The sequence below is a fragment of the Cherax quadricarinatus genome, chromosome 81, assembly GCF_038502225.1.
Source record: "Cherax quadricarinatus isolate ZL_2023a chromosome 81, ASM3850222v1, whole genome shotgun sequence".
Taxonomy (NCBI): domain Eukaryota; kingdom Metazoa; phylum Arthropoda; class Malacostraca; order Decapoda; family Parastacidae; genus Cherax; species Cherax quadricarinatus.
This window is the reverse complement of record NC_091372.1, coordinates 730,786-745,495: the sequence shown is the minus strand read 5'-3', so window position 1 is coordinate 745,495 and position 14,710 is coordinate 730,786. Positions and strand designations below refer to the sequence as shown.

Genomic DNA, 14,710 nt, shown 5'->3' with positions numbered 1-14,710 from the left:
CAGGCCAACTTATGACTAGTTAAGATTCATTATTTTGAGATTGAGATTTTGAGATTGTTGAAGTACAGTTGCTGGACCCATTATGTACCTCTAATGTTGAGGTACAGTCCCTGGACCCATTATGTACTTGTGGAAATTTATTCGGTCCTAAAGTTCCAAAGGACAGATACGTCGTACAAAGATCCCAACAGGTCACGGATGGAACGGCTGGGTTGGGTGGCCCTTACACCCACCCAAAACACACACCCGGGTTGGTGAAGGTGGTTGGAAGTTACATTTAATTGATAGATTTACCCTTCGAGGAAGAGGTAGGTAGTTTATACTGTTAGTGAACTAATATTAGGACTATTGAGGCAACTGTAGATAATAATAATGTAGACCTAAGACCTTAACATAGGTAGTAATAGGCCGGCAATATAGGCAAACACTAGGTTATATTAGCCAGGGAGAACTGGCAGCCCAAGTTCGAACGCTGGGGCATGGGGTTTTGAGACCACAGTGCCTTCTTCTAAGACGAGACACCATCGGATCAACAAGTGCCGTGATCAGCAGGCAGCGCTTCCATGTGTCTTCACATACTAGACCTGGGGAAATCTGGTGGAGGCGCCTCAAAGTACCGTAGATGACCTCCTCCATCAGGCACATACAGTAAGACAAGACCTCCCTTTCTTTCTCAGTATTCTGGCCAGTTTCTCCCCTCAAGGAAGGTTCCTTGATGTTGGTGAGGGGCTCTTGATTTAGGGAATTGGATCTGTGCTCCAGTTCCCCGAATTAAGCCTGAATGCCTTCCACATATCCCCCCCCCCCCAGGCGCTGTATAATCCTCCGGGTTTAGCGCTTCCCCCTTGATTATAATAATAATAATAATAATGGCCACTTTCTGGGGAAAATTGCGAGTGAGTTGAACTGTGGGCCTTTGTGCAGGCGGGCAGCCCAGGACCAGTACGTACTGGCGTCACTTTGTCAGGCTTAGAAGCTAGTGTCTATTTTTGCATAGTTATACTAGGGGATATACACCCCCTTGGAAACTGGAATTTCTGAGGTGCAGACAGGTCACTAATACCGACTGAATATTGCAGGAATTAAAACTCTCGGTTGCACATGGTTCTGAGGGGAAGTCCAGAGGGGCTAAAGCTTAGGGAGGTCGAAGACCGGGATACATTCTCCAACACCAAGTAAGTTAGTCCTTTACACGTGCATGCAGGCGAGATTTCTTGCAACATCAGTCATTTATGGAAATCTGTCCTATAAGCCACTTAAGAGGCTGAGGTACCGACCTCAAAGCTCGGTGTCAACAGAGCTTGCTAGGGTAGACAACTCACATGGAGGCAGTTCAGACAAATTTTCACAGTACCTCTGTAATGTTGAGGTACAGTCCCTGATCCCATTATGTACCTCTAATGTTGAGGTACAGTCCCTGGACCTATTATATACCTCTGTAATGTTGAGGTACAGTCCCTGGACCCATTATGTACCTCTATAATCTTTTGACTACCCCCCACAGGATGGGTATGGTGGTGACTACCCCCACAGGATGGGTATGGTGGTGACTACCCCCCACAGGATGGGTATGGGGTGCATAATAAACATATTAAACTAACCTGCCAAGGCAACCACGGGCGGGACTCGAAATTCAATAAATCTAGGAGCTCTTCTCATAGCAATATAAATTTATATTAACCCTTCCCCATACCCATTTACACTGTTTAATGAAAAAAATACGAAACTTAAAATCCAAGGGAGGGTCAGATAGCCACCCAGGATAACCCGAGGGAGGGAGGGTCAGATAGCCACCCAGGATAACCCGAGGGAGGGAGGGTCAGATAGCCACCCAGGATAACCCGAGGGAGGGAGGGTCAGATAGCCACCCAGGATAACCCGAGGGAGGAAGGGTCAGATAGCCACCCAGGATAACCCGAGGGAGGGAGGGTCAGATAGCCACCCAGGATAACCCGAGGGAGGGAGGGTCAGATAGCCACCCAGGATAACCCGAGGGAGGGAGGGTCAGATAGCCACCCAGGATAACCCCAGGGAGGGAGGGTCAGATAGCCACCCAGGATAACCCGAGGGAGAGAGGGTCAGATAGCCACCCAGGATAATCCGAGGGAGGGAGGGTCAGATAGCCACCCAGGAAAACCCGAGGGAGGGAGGGTCAGATAGCCACCCAGGATAACCCGAGGGAGGGAGGGTCAGATAGCCACCCAGGATAACCCGAGGGAGGGAGGGTCAGATAGCCTCCCAGGATAACCCGAGGGAGGGAGGGTCAGATAGCCACCCAGGATAACCCGAGGGAGGGAGGGTCAGCTAGCCACCCAGGATAACCCGAGGGAGGGAGGGTCAGATAGCCACCCAGGATAACCCGAGGGAGGGAGGGTCAGATAGCCACCCAGGATAACCTGAGGGAGGGAGGGTCAGATAGCCACCCAGGATAACCCGAGGGAGGGAGGGTCAGATAGCCACCCAGGATAACCCGAGGGAGGGAGGGTCAGATAGCCACCCAGGATAACCCGAGGGAGGAAGGGTCAGATAGCCACCCAGGATAACCCGAGGGAGGGAGGGTCAGATAGCCACCCAGGATAACCCAAGGGAGGGATGGTCAGATAGCCACCCAGGATAACCCGAGGGAGGGAGGGTCAGATAGCCACCCAGGATAACCCGAGGGAGGGAGGGTCAGATAGCCACCCAGAATAACCCGAGGGAGGGAGGGTCAGATAGCCTCCCAGAATAACCCGAGGGAGGGAGGGTCAGATAGCCACCCAGAATAACCCGAGGGAGGGAGGGTCAAGTAGCCACCCAGAATAACCCGAGGGAGGGAGGGTCAGATAGCCACCCAGAATAACCCGAGGGAGGGAGGGTCAGATAGCCTCCCAGAATAACCCGAGGGAGGGAGGGTCAGATAGCCACCCAGAATAACCCGAGGGAGGGAGGGTCAAGTAGCCACCCAGAATAACCCGAGGGAGGGAGGGTCAGATAGCCTCCCAGAATAACCCGAGGGAGGGAGGGTCAGATAGCCACCCAGAATAACCCGAGGGAGGGAGGGTCAGATAGCCTCCTGGAGTTTACCTGGAGAGAGTTTCGGGGGTCAACACCCCCGCGGCCCGGTCTGTGACCAGGCCTCCTGGTGGATCAGCGCCTGATCAACCAGGATGTTGCTGCTGGCTGCACGCAAACCAACGTACGAGCCACAGCCCGGCTGATCAGGAACTGACTTTAGGTGCTTGTCCAGTGCCAGCTTGAAGACTGCCAGGGGTCTGTTGGTAATCCCCCTTATGTGTGCTGGGAGGCAGTTGAACAGTCTTGGGCCCCTGACACTTATTGTATGGTCTCTTAACGTGCTAGTGACACCCCTGCTTTTCATTGGGGGGATGGTGCATCGTCTGCCAAGTCTTTTGCTTTCGTAGTGAGTGATTTTCGTGTGCAAGTTCGGTACTAGTCCCTCTAGGATTTTCCAGGTGTATATAATCATGTATCTCTCCCTCCTGCGTTCCAGGGAATACAAGTTTAGAAACCTCAAGCGCTCCCAGTAATTGAGGTGTTTTATCTCCGTTATGCGCGCCGTGAAAGTTCTCTGTACATTTTCTAGGTCGGCAATTTCACCTGCCTTGAAAGGTACTGTTAGAGTGCAGCAATATTCCAGCCTAGATAGAACAAGTGACCTGAAGAGTGTCATCATGGGCTTGGCCTCCCTAGTTTTGAAGGTTCTCATTATCCATCCTGTCATTTTTCTAGCAGATGCGATTGATACAATGTTATGGTCCTTGAAGGTGAGATCCTCCGACATAATCACTCCCAGGTCTTTGACGTTGGTGTTTCGCTCTATTTTGTGGCCAGAATTTGTTTTGTACTCTGATGAAGATTTAATTTCCTCATGTTTACCATATCTGAGTAATTGAAATTTCTCATCGTTGAACTTCATATTGTTTTCTGCAGCCCACTGAAAGATTTGGTTGATGTCCGCCTGGAGCCTTGCAGTGTCTGCAATGGAAGACACTGTCATGCAGATTCGGGTGTCATCCGCAAAGGAAGACACGGTGCTGTGGCTGACATCCTTGTCTATGTCGGATATGAGGATGAGGAACAAAATGGGAGCTAGTACTGTGCCTTGTGGAACAGAATAACCAGAATAACCCGAGGGAGGGAGGGTCAGATAGCCTCCCAGAATAACCCAAGGGAGGGAGGGTCAGATAGCCTCCCAGAATAACCCGAGGGAGGGAGGGTCAAGTAGCCACCCAGAATAACCCGAGGGAGGGAGGGTCAGATAGCCACCCAGAATAACCCGAGGGAGGGAGGGTCAAGTAGCCACCCAGAATAACCCGAGGGAGGGAGGGTCAGATAGCCACCCAGAATAACCCGAGGGAGGGAGGGTCAAGAAGCCACCCAGAATAACCTTCCATTCCCTTTAGCCGTTATATAATCCCTACAAGTTTAGCTCTCCCCCTGATAATCTACTTTCATCTAGGTCTGACAAACCAAAGTTGTTCTCAATATTCTCTCTATATAATGTTTACCTAATTCATCAACTCTTTCATGCTCCTGGACGTATGTGAGAGGGAAGCCACGAAACTTTAACTCTTATCCCTATATTATTTGTGTAAGAACGTTTATTCAGGTATACACAAATACACTTATAGATTATCATACATAGCAGCATATGTGTAGAGAAAGTGCAGGTGTGTGTCTAGCTTTATAAGCCTGCTACGTTCAGGTCTCAGTCCATTTAGAACAAGTAATGAGGTAGATGAGTTACATTTACACTGTGGGGTCGTAGTTTCGTAGTTTACAAAGTGGAAGACCAGTTATTAATTCTAATACATCTCTTTTACAGTACCATCAGTCTGGTTTACAGTAGCACTGCTTTCCGCCCTCCCACTTACTTACAGGGTTAAGAGGGCCGTTCGTGTAGTCTGCGTGAAAGTATTGTTTGATTAAGGGTCGTTCATGTGTTTCAGAGCACTGATTTTAGAAAGTAATAAAGTAATCGAAGTATGAGGATTATGCATGACCAGTTTCTTGAGAGGATGGTCATAAATCCCTTGTACCGTCGTGGTCCTCCATTCTTACACCTTCAGCAGGATGGTTCATACGGTCCTAGTACCATCGTGGTCCTCCATTCTTACACCTTCAGCAGGAAGGTTCACACGGTCCTAGTACCGTCGTGGTCCTCCATTCTTACACCTTCAGCAAGAGGGTACACACGGTCCTAGTACCGTCGTGATCCTCCATTCTTACACCTTTAGCAGGAGTGTTCACACGGTCCTAGTACCATCGAGGTCCTCCATTCTTATACCTTCAGCAGGATGGTTCACACGGTCCTAGTACCGTCGTGGTCCTCCATTCTTACACCTTCAGCAGGATGGTTCACACGGTCCTAGTACCGTCGTGGTCCTCCATTCTTACACCTTCAGCAGGATGGTTCACACGGTCCTAGTACCGTCGTGGTCCTCCATTCTTACACCTTCAGCAGGATGGTTCACACAGTCCTAGTACCGTTGTGGTCCTCCATTCTTACACCTTCAGCAGGATGGTTCACACGGTCCTAGTACCGTCGTGGTCCTCCATTCTTACACCTTCAGCAGGATGGTTCACACGGTCCTAGTACCGTCGTGGTCCTCCATTCTTACACCTTCAGCAGGATGGTTCACACGGTCCTAGTACCGTCGTGGTCCTCCATTCTTACACCTTCAGCAGGATAGTTCACACGGTCCTAGTACTGTCGTGATCCTCCATTCTTACACCTTCAGCAGGATGGTTCACACGGTCCTAGTACCGTCGTGGTCCTCCATTCTTACACCTTCAGCAGGATGGTTCACACGGTCCTAGTACCATCGTGATCCTCCATTCTTACACCTTCAGCAGGATGGTTCACACGGTCCTAGTACCGTCGTGGTCCTCCATTCTTACACCTTCAGCAGGATGGTTCACACGGTCCTAGTACCGTCGTGATCCTCCATTCTTACACCTTCAGCAGGATGGTTCACACGGTCCTAGTACCGTCGTGGTCCTCCATTCTTACACCTTCAGCAGGATGGTTCACACGGTCCTAGTACCGTCGTGGTCCTCCATTCTTACACCTTCAGCAGGATGGTTCACACGGTCCTAGTACCGTCGTGGTCCTCCATTCTTACACCTTCAGCAGGAGGGTTCACACGGTCCTAGTACCGTCGTGGTCCTCCATTCTTACACCTTCAGCAGGAGGGTTCACACGGTCCTAGTACCGTCGTGGTCCTCCATTCTTACACCTTCATCAGGAGGGTTCATACGGCCCTAGCACCGTTGTGGTCCTCTATTCTTACACTTTCATCAGGGGGGTTCATACGGTCCTAGTACCGTTGTGGTCCTCCATTCTTACACCTTCAGCAGGATGGTTCACACGGTCCAAGTACCGTCGTGGTCCTCCATTCTTACACCTTCAGCAGGATGGGTCACACGGTCCTAGTACCGTCGTGGTCCTCCATTCTTACACCTTCAGCAGGATGGTTCACACGGTCCTAGTACCGTCGTGGTCCTCCATTCTTACACCTTCAGCAGGATGGTTCACACGGTCCTAGTACCGTCGTGGTCCTCCATTCTTACACCTTCAGCAGGATGGGTCACACAGTCCTAGTACCGTCGTGGTCCTCCATTCTTACACCTTCAGCAGGATGGTTCACACGGTCCTAGTACCGTCGTGGTCCTCCATTCTTACACCTTCAGCAGGATGGTTCACACGGTCCTAGTACCGTCGTGGTCCTCCATTCTTACACCTTCAGCAGGATGGTTCACACGGTCCTAGTACCATAGTGGTCCTCCATTCTTACACCTTCAGCAGGATGGTTCACACAGTCCTAGTACCGTTGTGGTCCTCCATTCTTACACCTTCAGCAGGATGGTTCACACGGTCCTAGTACCGTCGTGGTCCTCCATTCTTACACCTTCAGCAGGATGGTTCACACGGTCCTAGTACCGTAGTGGTCCTCCATTCTTACACCTTCAGCAGGATGGTTCACACAGTCCTAGTACCGTTGTGGTCCTCCATTCCTACACCTTCAGCAGGATGGTTCACACGGTCCTAGTACCGTCGTGGTCCTCCATTCTTATACCTTCAGCAGGATGGGTCACACGGTCCTAGTACCGTCGTGGTCCTCCATTCTTACACCTTCAGCAGGATGGTTCACACGGTCCTAGTACCGTCGTGGTCCTCCATTCTTACACCTTCAGCAGGATGGTTCACACGGTCCTAGTACCGTCGTGGTCCTCCATTCTTACACCTTCAGCAGGATGGTTCACACGGTCCTAGTACCGTCGCAACCCTTCAAACCAACGTCAACAACTGCTGCTTGGATAGTTTAGGCGTCAGTTTGCATTATTTTTCAGTATTTCTCTAACTTCACTATTCCTAAAGTAAGTTATTAGCGTGAAAATATCATAGCCACAGGAGGGAGACATTCTTTATTATCCTGCAGCAGATTTATTCCATTTTATTAGGGATTTATTGACAAGATAATCTCCAAAGAAGTAAATCAATAAATTTCGTGTATTCAAAAATAATGTATTTTTTTTATATTCGGTATTAACCTTTTTTTAATAGATATTTCTATGAATAATGTAATTGAAGCCTTTATTATGGAAACCTCAGAAGGGAGGTTCCTTGATGCTGGTGAAGGGCTCTTGATGAGGTTATACAATGTTTATTGTATTTCTATACATTATAATACATTATACAAGTGAAATGAAGTTGATTGACATGAATGAACTAATTCATAGGAAGCTCTTTGTTATTTCCGACAGCCTTAAAATTATTCTCCCCCTCATTAAAGGAGGTTCCTTGATGCTGGTGAAGGGCTCTTGATCTAGGGAATTGGATCTGTGTTCCAGTTCCCTGAATTATGCCTGAACACCTTCCCTCCCCCCCCCACAGGTGCTGTATAATTACCTGGAGTTTACTATATCAACCTACAATTACCTGATAATCATTTATTACAATTTAGAGACATACAAACTTTGACTTTTTTTTGGATTGTGTAGTGAATGTTGGCTAATTTTTCCTATATGTTCTTCAATTTATACATTTTTTATTATATGCCATTTTCAAGAATGTAGTTATCTAATGGGTCTTTTTTACCACCTAATGAATTATACCAGGAGGCAGTGCAATTTAATATTTATAAATACGTCACCGTGTCTCTGTGGGAGACAGCCGACTTATTAAAAAAAAAAAAATACATTGCATATCATCGGTGTATTAGGAGTTCCGTCTCCTGTTTGATCAGGTCTGCAGCAGAACTAGAATAACTCGCACGTAAGGACCTGCGAAGGGTGAGGGGAAAAAAAGGAGAGATGAAGAATAGATGGGTGGGGAAAAAACTACAGAAAAAGAAAACCAGAGTTATACCCAGAAGCAAGGGCATGGCGACTAGTAAAGCACAAAACTCGAATATATTTACTTACCTGGAGTTTACCTGGAGAGAGTTCCGGGGGTCAACGCCCCCGCGGCCCGGTCTGTGACCAGGCCTCCTGGTGGATCAGAGCCTGATCAACCAGGCTGTTGCTGCTGGCTGCACGCAAACCAACGTACAAGCCACAGCCCGGCTGATCAGGAACTGACTTTAGGTGCTTGTCCAGTGCCAGCTTGAAGACTGCCAGGGGTCTGTTGGTAATCCCCCTTATGTATGCTGGGAGGCAGTTGAACAGTCTCGGGCCCCTGACACTTATTGTATGGTCTCTTAACGTGCTAGTGACACCCCTGCTTTTCATTGGGGGGATGTTGCATCGTCTGCCAAGTCTTTTGCTTTCGTAGTGAGTGATTTTCGTGTGCAAGTTCGGTACTAGTCCCTCTAGGATTTTCCAGGTGTATATAATCATGTATCTCTCCCTCCTGCGTTCCAGGGAATACAGGTTTAGGAACCTCAAGCGCTCCCAGTAATTGAGGTGTTTTATCTCAGTTATGCGCGCCGTGAAAGTTCTCTGTACATTTTCTAGGTCGGCAATTTCACCTGCCTTGAAAGGTGCTGTTAGTGTGCAGCAATATTCCAGCCTAGATAGAACAAGTGACCTGAAGAGTGTCATCATGGGCTTGGCCTCCCTAGTTTTGAAGGTTCTCATTATCCATCCTGTCATTTTTCTAGCAGATGTGATTGATACAATGTTATGGTCCTTGAAGGTGAGATCCTCCGACATGATCACTCCCAGGTCTTTGACGTTGGTGTTTCGCTCTATTTTGTGGCCAGAATTTGTTTTGTACTCTGATGAAGATTTAATTTCCTCATGTTTACCATATCTGAGTAATTGAAATTTCTCATCGTTGAACTTCATATTGTTTTCTGCAGCCCACTGAAAGATTTGGTTGATGTCTGCCTGGAGCCTTGCAGTGTCTGCAATGGAAGACACTGTCATGCAGATTCGGGTGTCATCTGCAAAGGAAGACACGGTGCTGTGGCTGACATCCTTGTCTATGTCGGATATGAGGATGAGGAACAAGATGGGAGCGAGTACTGTGCCTTGTGGAACAGAGCTTTTCACCATAGCTGCCTCGGACTTTACTCTGTTGACTACTACTCTCTGTGTTCTGTTAGGAAATTATAGATCCATCGACCGACTTTTCCTGTTATTCCTTTAGCACGCATTTTGTGCACTATTACGCCATGGTCACACTTGTCGAAGGCTTTTGCAAAGTCTGTATATATTACATCTGCATTCTTTTTGTCTTCTAGTGCATTTAGGACCTTGTCGTAGTGATCCAATAGTTGAGACAGACAGGAGCGACCTGTTCTAAACCCATGTTGCCCTGGGTTGTGTAACTGATGGGTTTCTAGATGGGTGGTGATCTTGCTTCTTAGGACCCTTTCAAAGATTTTTATGATATGGGATGTTAGTGCTATTGGTCTGTAGTTCTTTGCTGTTGCTTTACTGCCCCCTTTGTGGAGTGGGGCTATGTCTGTTGTTTTTAGTAACTGTGGGACGACCCCCGTGTCCATGCTCCCTCTCCATAGGATGGAAAAGGCTCATGATAGGGGCTTCTTGCAGTTCTTGATGAACACAGAGTTCCATGAGTCTGGCCCTGGGGCAGAGTGCATGGGCATGTCATTTATCGCCTGTTCGAAGTCATTTGGCGTCAGGATAACATCGGATAGGCTTGTGTTAATCAAATTTTGTGGCTCTCTCATAAAAAATTCATTTTGATCTTCGACTCTCAGTCTGGTTAGCGGCTTGCTAAAAACTGAGTCATACTGGGACTTGAGTAGCTCACTCATTTCCTTGCTGTCATCTGTGTAGGACCCATCTTGTTTAAGTAGGGGCCCAATACTGGACGTTGTTCTCGATTTTGATTTGGCATAGGAGAAGAAATACTTTGGGTTTCTTTCGATTTCATTTATGGCTTTTAGTTCTTCCCGCGATTCCTGACTCCTAAAGGATTCTTTTAGCTTAAGTTCGATGCTTGCTATTTCTCTGACCAGTGTCTCCCTACGCATTTCAGATATATTGACCTCTTTTAGCCGCTCTGTTATTCTTTTCCGTCGCCTGTAAAGGGAGCGCCTGTCTCTTTCTATTTTACATCTACTCCTCCTTTTTCTTAGAGGAATAAGCCTTGTGCAAACATCGAGTGCCACCGAGTTAATCTGTTCTAGGCATAAGTTGGGGTCTGTGTTGCTTAGTATATCTTCCCAGCTTATATCGGTTAGGACTTGGTTTACTTGGTCCCACTTTATGTTTTTGTTATTGAAGTTGAATTTGGTGAATGCTCCCTCGTGACTAGTCTCATTTTGTCGGTCTGGGGCTCCACGCATACATATCTGAATCTCAATTATGTTGTGATCTGAGTATATTGTTTTTGATATGGTGACATTTCTTATCAGATCATCATTGTTAGTGAAGATGAGGTCTAGTGTATTCTCCAGTCTAGTAGGCTCTATTATTTGCTGGTTTAAATTGAATTTTGTGCAGAGATTTAAAAGCTCGTGTGAGTGTGAGTTTTCATCAGAGCTGCCTCCTGGTGTTATTACTGCAACAATATTATTTGCTATATTCCTCCATTTTAGGTGCCTTAAGTTGAAATCCCCCAGGAGCAAGATGTTGGGTGCAGGAGCTGGAAGATTTTCCAGACAGTGGTCAATTTTTAACAGCTGTTCCTGGAATTGCTGGGATGTTGCATCCGGAGGCTTGTAGACTACCACAATGACTATGTTTTGGTTCTCGACCTTTACTGCTAAAACTTCCACTACATCATTTGAGGCATTAAGCAGTTCTGTGCAAACAAGTGACTCTGCAATGTACAGGCCAACCCACCCCCCCCCCTTTTCCTGTTCACTCTGTCACATCTGTATAGGTTGTAACCTGGGATCCATATTTCGTTGTCCAAATGATCCTTTATGTGGGTCTCAGTGAAAGCCACGAACATTGCCTTTGCCTCTGCAAGCAGTCCACGGATGAAAGGTATTTTGTTGTTTGTTGCTGGCTTTAGACCCTGTATATTTGCAAAGAAGAATGTTATTGGACTGGTGGTATTGTTGGTACTGGGGGGGGGGGATTTTTTTTCCGGCATTAGTATCTGTATCTGTTGGTTTGGAGTGGAGGCCATCGACTGTGGTTCCACTCCAGTGATTGACCTTGTACATGTCGTTGAATATTCATTTTTTTTTTTTTGAGCTCACTTATTTACTGGTATGTCCTATACAATAATTGCTGACTTTATTTGCAGGAAATTGGCTACTGTAGAGATAAGAGAGAAGGTTTAACTGAAGGTTATTTTGGTAAAACATGGACTTCAGAAAGATTTGAAGTTTTGCAGTTAAGAGTTTGAATTATTTAAAACGAGAAATATATGTACTATTTAGCCCTGAGATAACTTAAAGCAACTACTGATATATTTTTAAAGAAATTACTGCAATTCCTATATAACTCTGCTGACCACTAAATATTAATGTCAGAAATCTTGTTTCAGGTCATCATTGATTAAGAGATGGCAGTAAAGAACTCCCACCATCAATTCGTCATAGCAACATGAAAAGATTTGTCATTAATAAGATACGTAGTTTATTTTTGGTGGCATTCATATCATTAGATGTAATGAAGTGATCTACGATAATAACTTGTTAATTTTACGAGCAACAAAAATCTTTACAGAAAACCACTACTCAGGAGCCATCTAGTCACATGCATTATATTCTGACAGTAAACAAAATTCACGATGGGAATGTTTGATAAACTAGCTTTCGCTCTAGGCCTGAAAAAACGAGAGGCAAGTGTGTTGGTCATTGGCCTTGATAATTCAGGCAAGTCCACAATGCTCAATCATTTTAAATCTGATGACCAGAAGACCACGGAAATTGTCCCAACTGTTGGCTTCAATGTGGAGAAATTTAAAGGTGAGGTTGTATCCATCTCTAATTTGTCTTCACCTCTCCATATACAGTAGAACCTCAAATATCGAACTTTCTTCAGTCCAGAAGGCTGTTCGAGTGCCTTTACCGAATGAATTTATTCCCATCAGGAATAATGTAAATTAGATTAGTCCATTTCAGACCCTCAAAAAATACACTTATAAAAGCACTTACAAAAATACACTTACATAATTGGTTGTGTTGGGAAAAGTTCGATTTTTGAGGTTCCACTGTACAGGCATACCTCGCTAATATGGCGGGTTAGCTTCCAGACTGCTGCCATGCAGCAAACATCACTTTTAAGTGAATTACAGCATTTTTTCTCTTGCTAGTGCTTATAAAAGCCTAAAAAAACGTGTTTACACCATTTATTAAGTGCCTTAAAAAGGATGTAAAAAATAATAAATAAAATTTAAAATTGCTGAAAAGCACCTTAAGAGCAGGGCAAGCACCAAAAAAAAAAAAAAATAAACATGAATAGAATTGAAAAAATTGGAAAGATTCATGTTAGTGAAAGACTCTAAAGCAAATGCCATATTAAGGAGGTCTGCCTGTAGTGTACTTTATTTTACTTATCAGTCTGAGAGAGAGAGAAGCAATATTTCCTCACAACCTAGTGGATCATGTGTGCTTTGAGCATCCATCTATGAGGTTATTAATTGACACTGGTTATTTTAACCAGCGTCAATATTTTATGCACTTCGGTACTGAACCACAGTACCAATGTACATAAAATTTAACCATCTTTTGTATAACTGCGGTGTTTGTGTTGTGGTCATTATTTTTATTGTTAATTTTATCCTTGTTTTTATTATGCTGTATAGGCAGCTTTCTTATAAACCTACATTATATAGTGCAGTTTTTTCCAAATTCAGTTGGAAAAGGTGCATCCAAAATTTACATGTGTGAAAAGGCCTCCATAGTACATTCTATTCAATTTTGGAGGAAGTTTTTTAATTGCATTTGCAAGAAATCACAGCCCGGTTCGCGATACTAATCCGTTCCTGAGAGCTCATCGTAAACCAAAAATATCGGAAAGCGAATCAATTTTCCCCATAAGAAATAATGGAAATCAAATTAATCCGTGCAAGACACCCAAAAGTATGAAAAAAAAAACTTTACCACATGAAATATTAAGTTTAATGCAATAAAATAGTAATTACAATAACAATAAATAACAATAAATAACAATAAATAACAATAAATAACAATAAATAATGAAAGAATAATTGACACTTACCTTTAATGAAGATCTGGTGATGATTGATGGGATGGGAGGAGGGGAGAGTGTGGATGGTGTTAGCATTTAGAAGGGGAATCCCCCTCCATTAGGACTTGAGGTAGCAAGTCCTTTTCCGGGGTTACTTCCCTTCTTCTTTTAATGCCACTAGGACCAGGTTGAGAGTCACTGGACCTCTGTCGCACAACATATCTGTCCATAGAGGCCTGTACCTCTCGTTCATTTATGACTTTCCTAAAGTGTTTCACAACATTGTCAGTGTAATAGTCACCAGCACGGCTTGCAATAGCTGTCTGAGGGTGATTTTCATCCATAAAGGTTTGCACTTCAAGCCACTTTGCACATATAAATTAGCCTTGAGGATATTCTTTTGCCTGAACGCTCTGGGAGTTTCTGAGTGATACACCAATAAAGGCTTCACTTTGCAATCACCACTAGCATTGGAACACATCAACAGAGTAAGCCTGTCTTTCATAGGCTTATGTCCTGGGAGTGCTTTTTTCTCCTGAGTAATGTAGGCCCTGCTTGGTAATTTCTTCCAAAACAGGCCTGTTTTGTCACAATTAAACACATGTTCAGGTTTCAATCCTTCAGCCTCTATGTACTCCTTGAATTCATGCACATATTTTTCAGCCACTTTGTGGTCTGAACTGGCAGCCTCACCATGCCTAATCACACTATGTATACCACTACGATTCTTAAATCTTTCAAACCAACCTTTGCTGGCCTTAAATTCACTTACATCACCACTAGTTGCAGGCAATTTTTTTACCAAATCGTCATGCAACTGCCTAGCCTTTTCACAAATGATTGCTTGAGAGATGATATCTCCTGCTATCTGTTTTTCATTTATCCACACCAATAACAGTCTCTCAACATTTTCTAACACTTGTGGTCGCTGTTTCGTAATCACAGTTGCACCTTTTGCAAGAACAGCTTCTTTGATTGTCGTTTTCTTGCTCACTATAGTAGAGATGGTTGATTGGGGTTTACTATACGACCTGACCAGCTCCGTCACACGCACTCCACTTTCGTACTTTGCAATTATCTCTTTCTTCATTTCAACAGTCATTAGCACCCTTGGTCTCGAAGGGTTGGCACTAGGAGCTTTCTT

The 14,710-nt window shown here is 45.2% G+C and overlaps 1 protein-coding gene across 9 annotated transcripts in view; it reads left to right on the top strand.

Moving 5' to 3' along the window:
* The first annotated feature begins 229 nt into the window (after window positions 1–229).
* LOC128699902 (ADP-ribosylation factor-like protein 6) overlaps window positions 230–14,710 on the top strand; it is a 43,085-nt gene continuing 28,604 nt past the window's right edge. Inside the window, exons 1-3 of one of the 9 annotated variants that reach the window (XM_053792731.2) lie at window positions 7,243–7,380; window positions 11,675–11,717; window positions 11,918–12,341. In XM_053792731.2, coding sequence (XP_053648706.2) covers window positions 12,164–12,341 — 178 coding nt within the window. In that variant the 5' untranslated portion in view covers window positions 7,243–7,380; window positions 11,675–11,717; window positions 11,918–12,163. Of the gene's footprint in view, window positions 309–624; window positions 649–7,210; window positions 7,381–11,674; window positions 11,764–11,917; window positions 12,342–14,710 lie in introns of those variants that run through there. The other 8 variants (XM_070102254.1, XM_053792729.2, XM_053792730.2 and 5 more) reach the window with 8 other exon arrangements.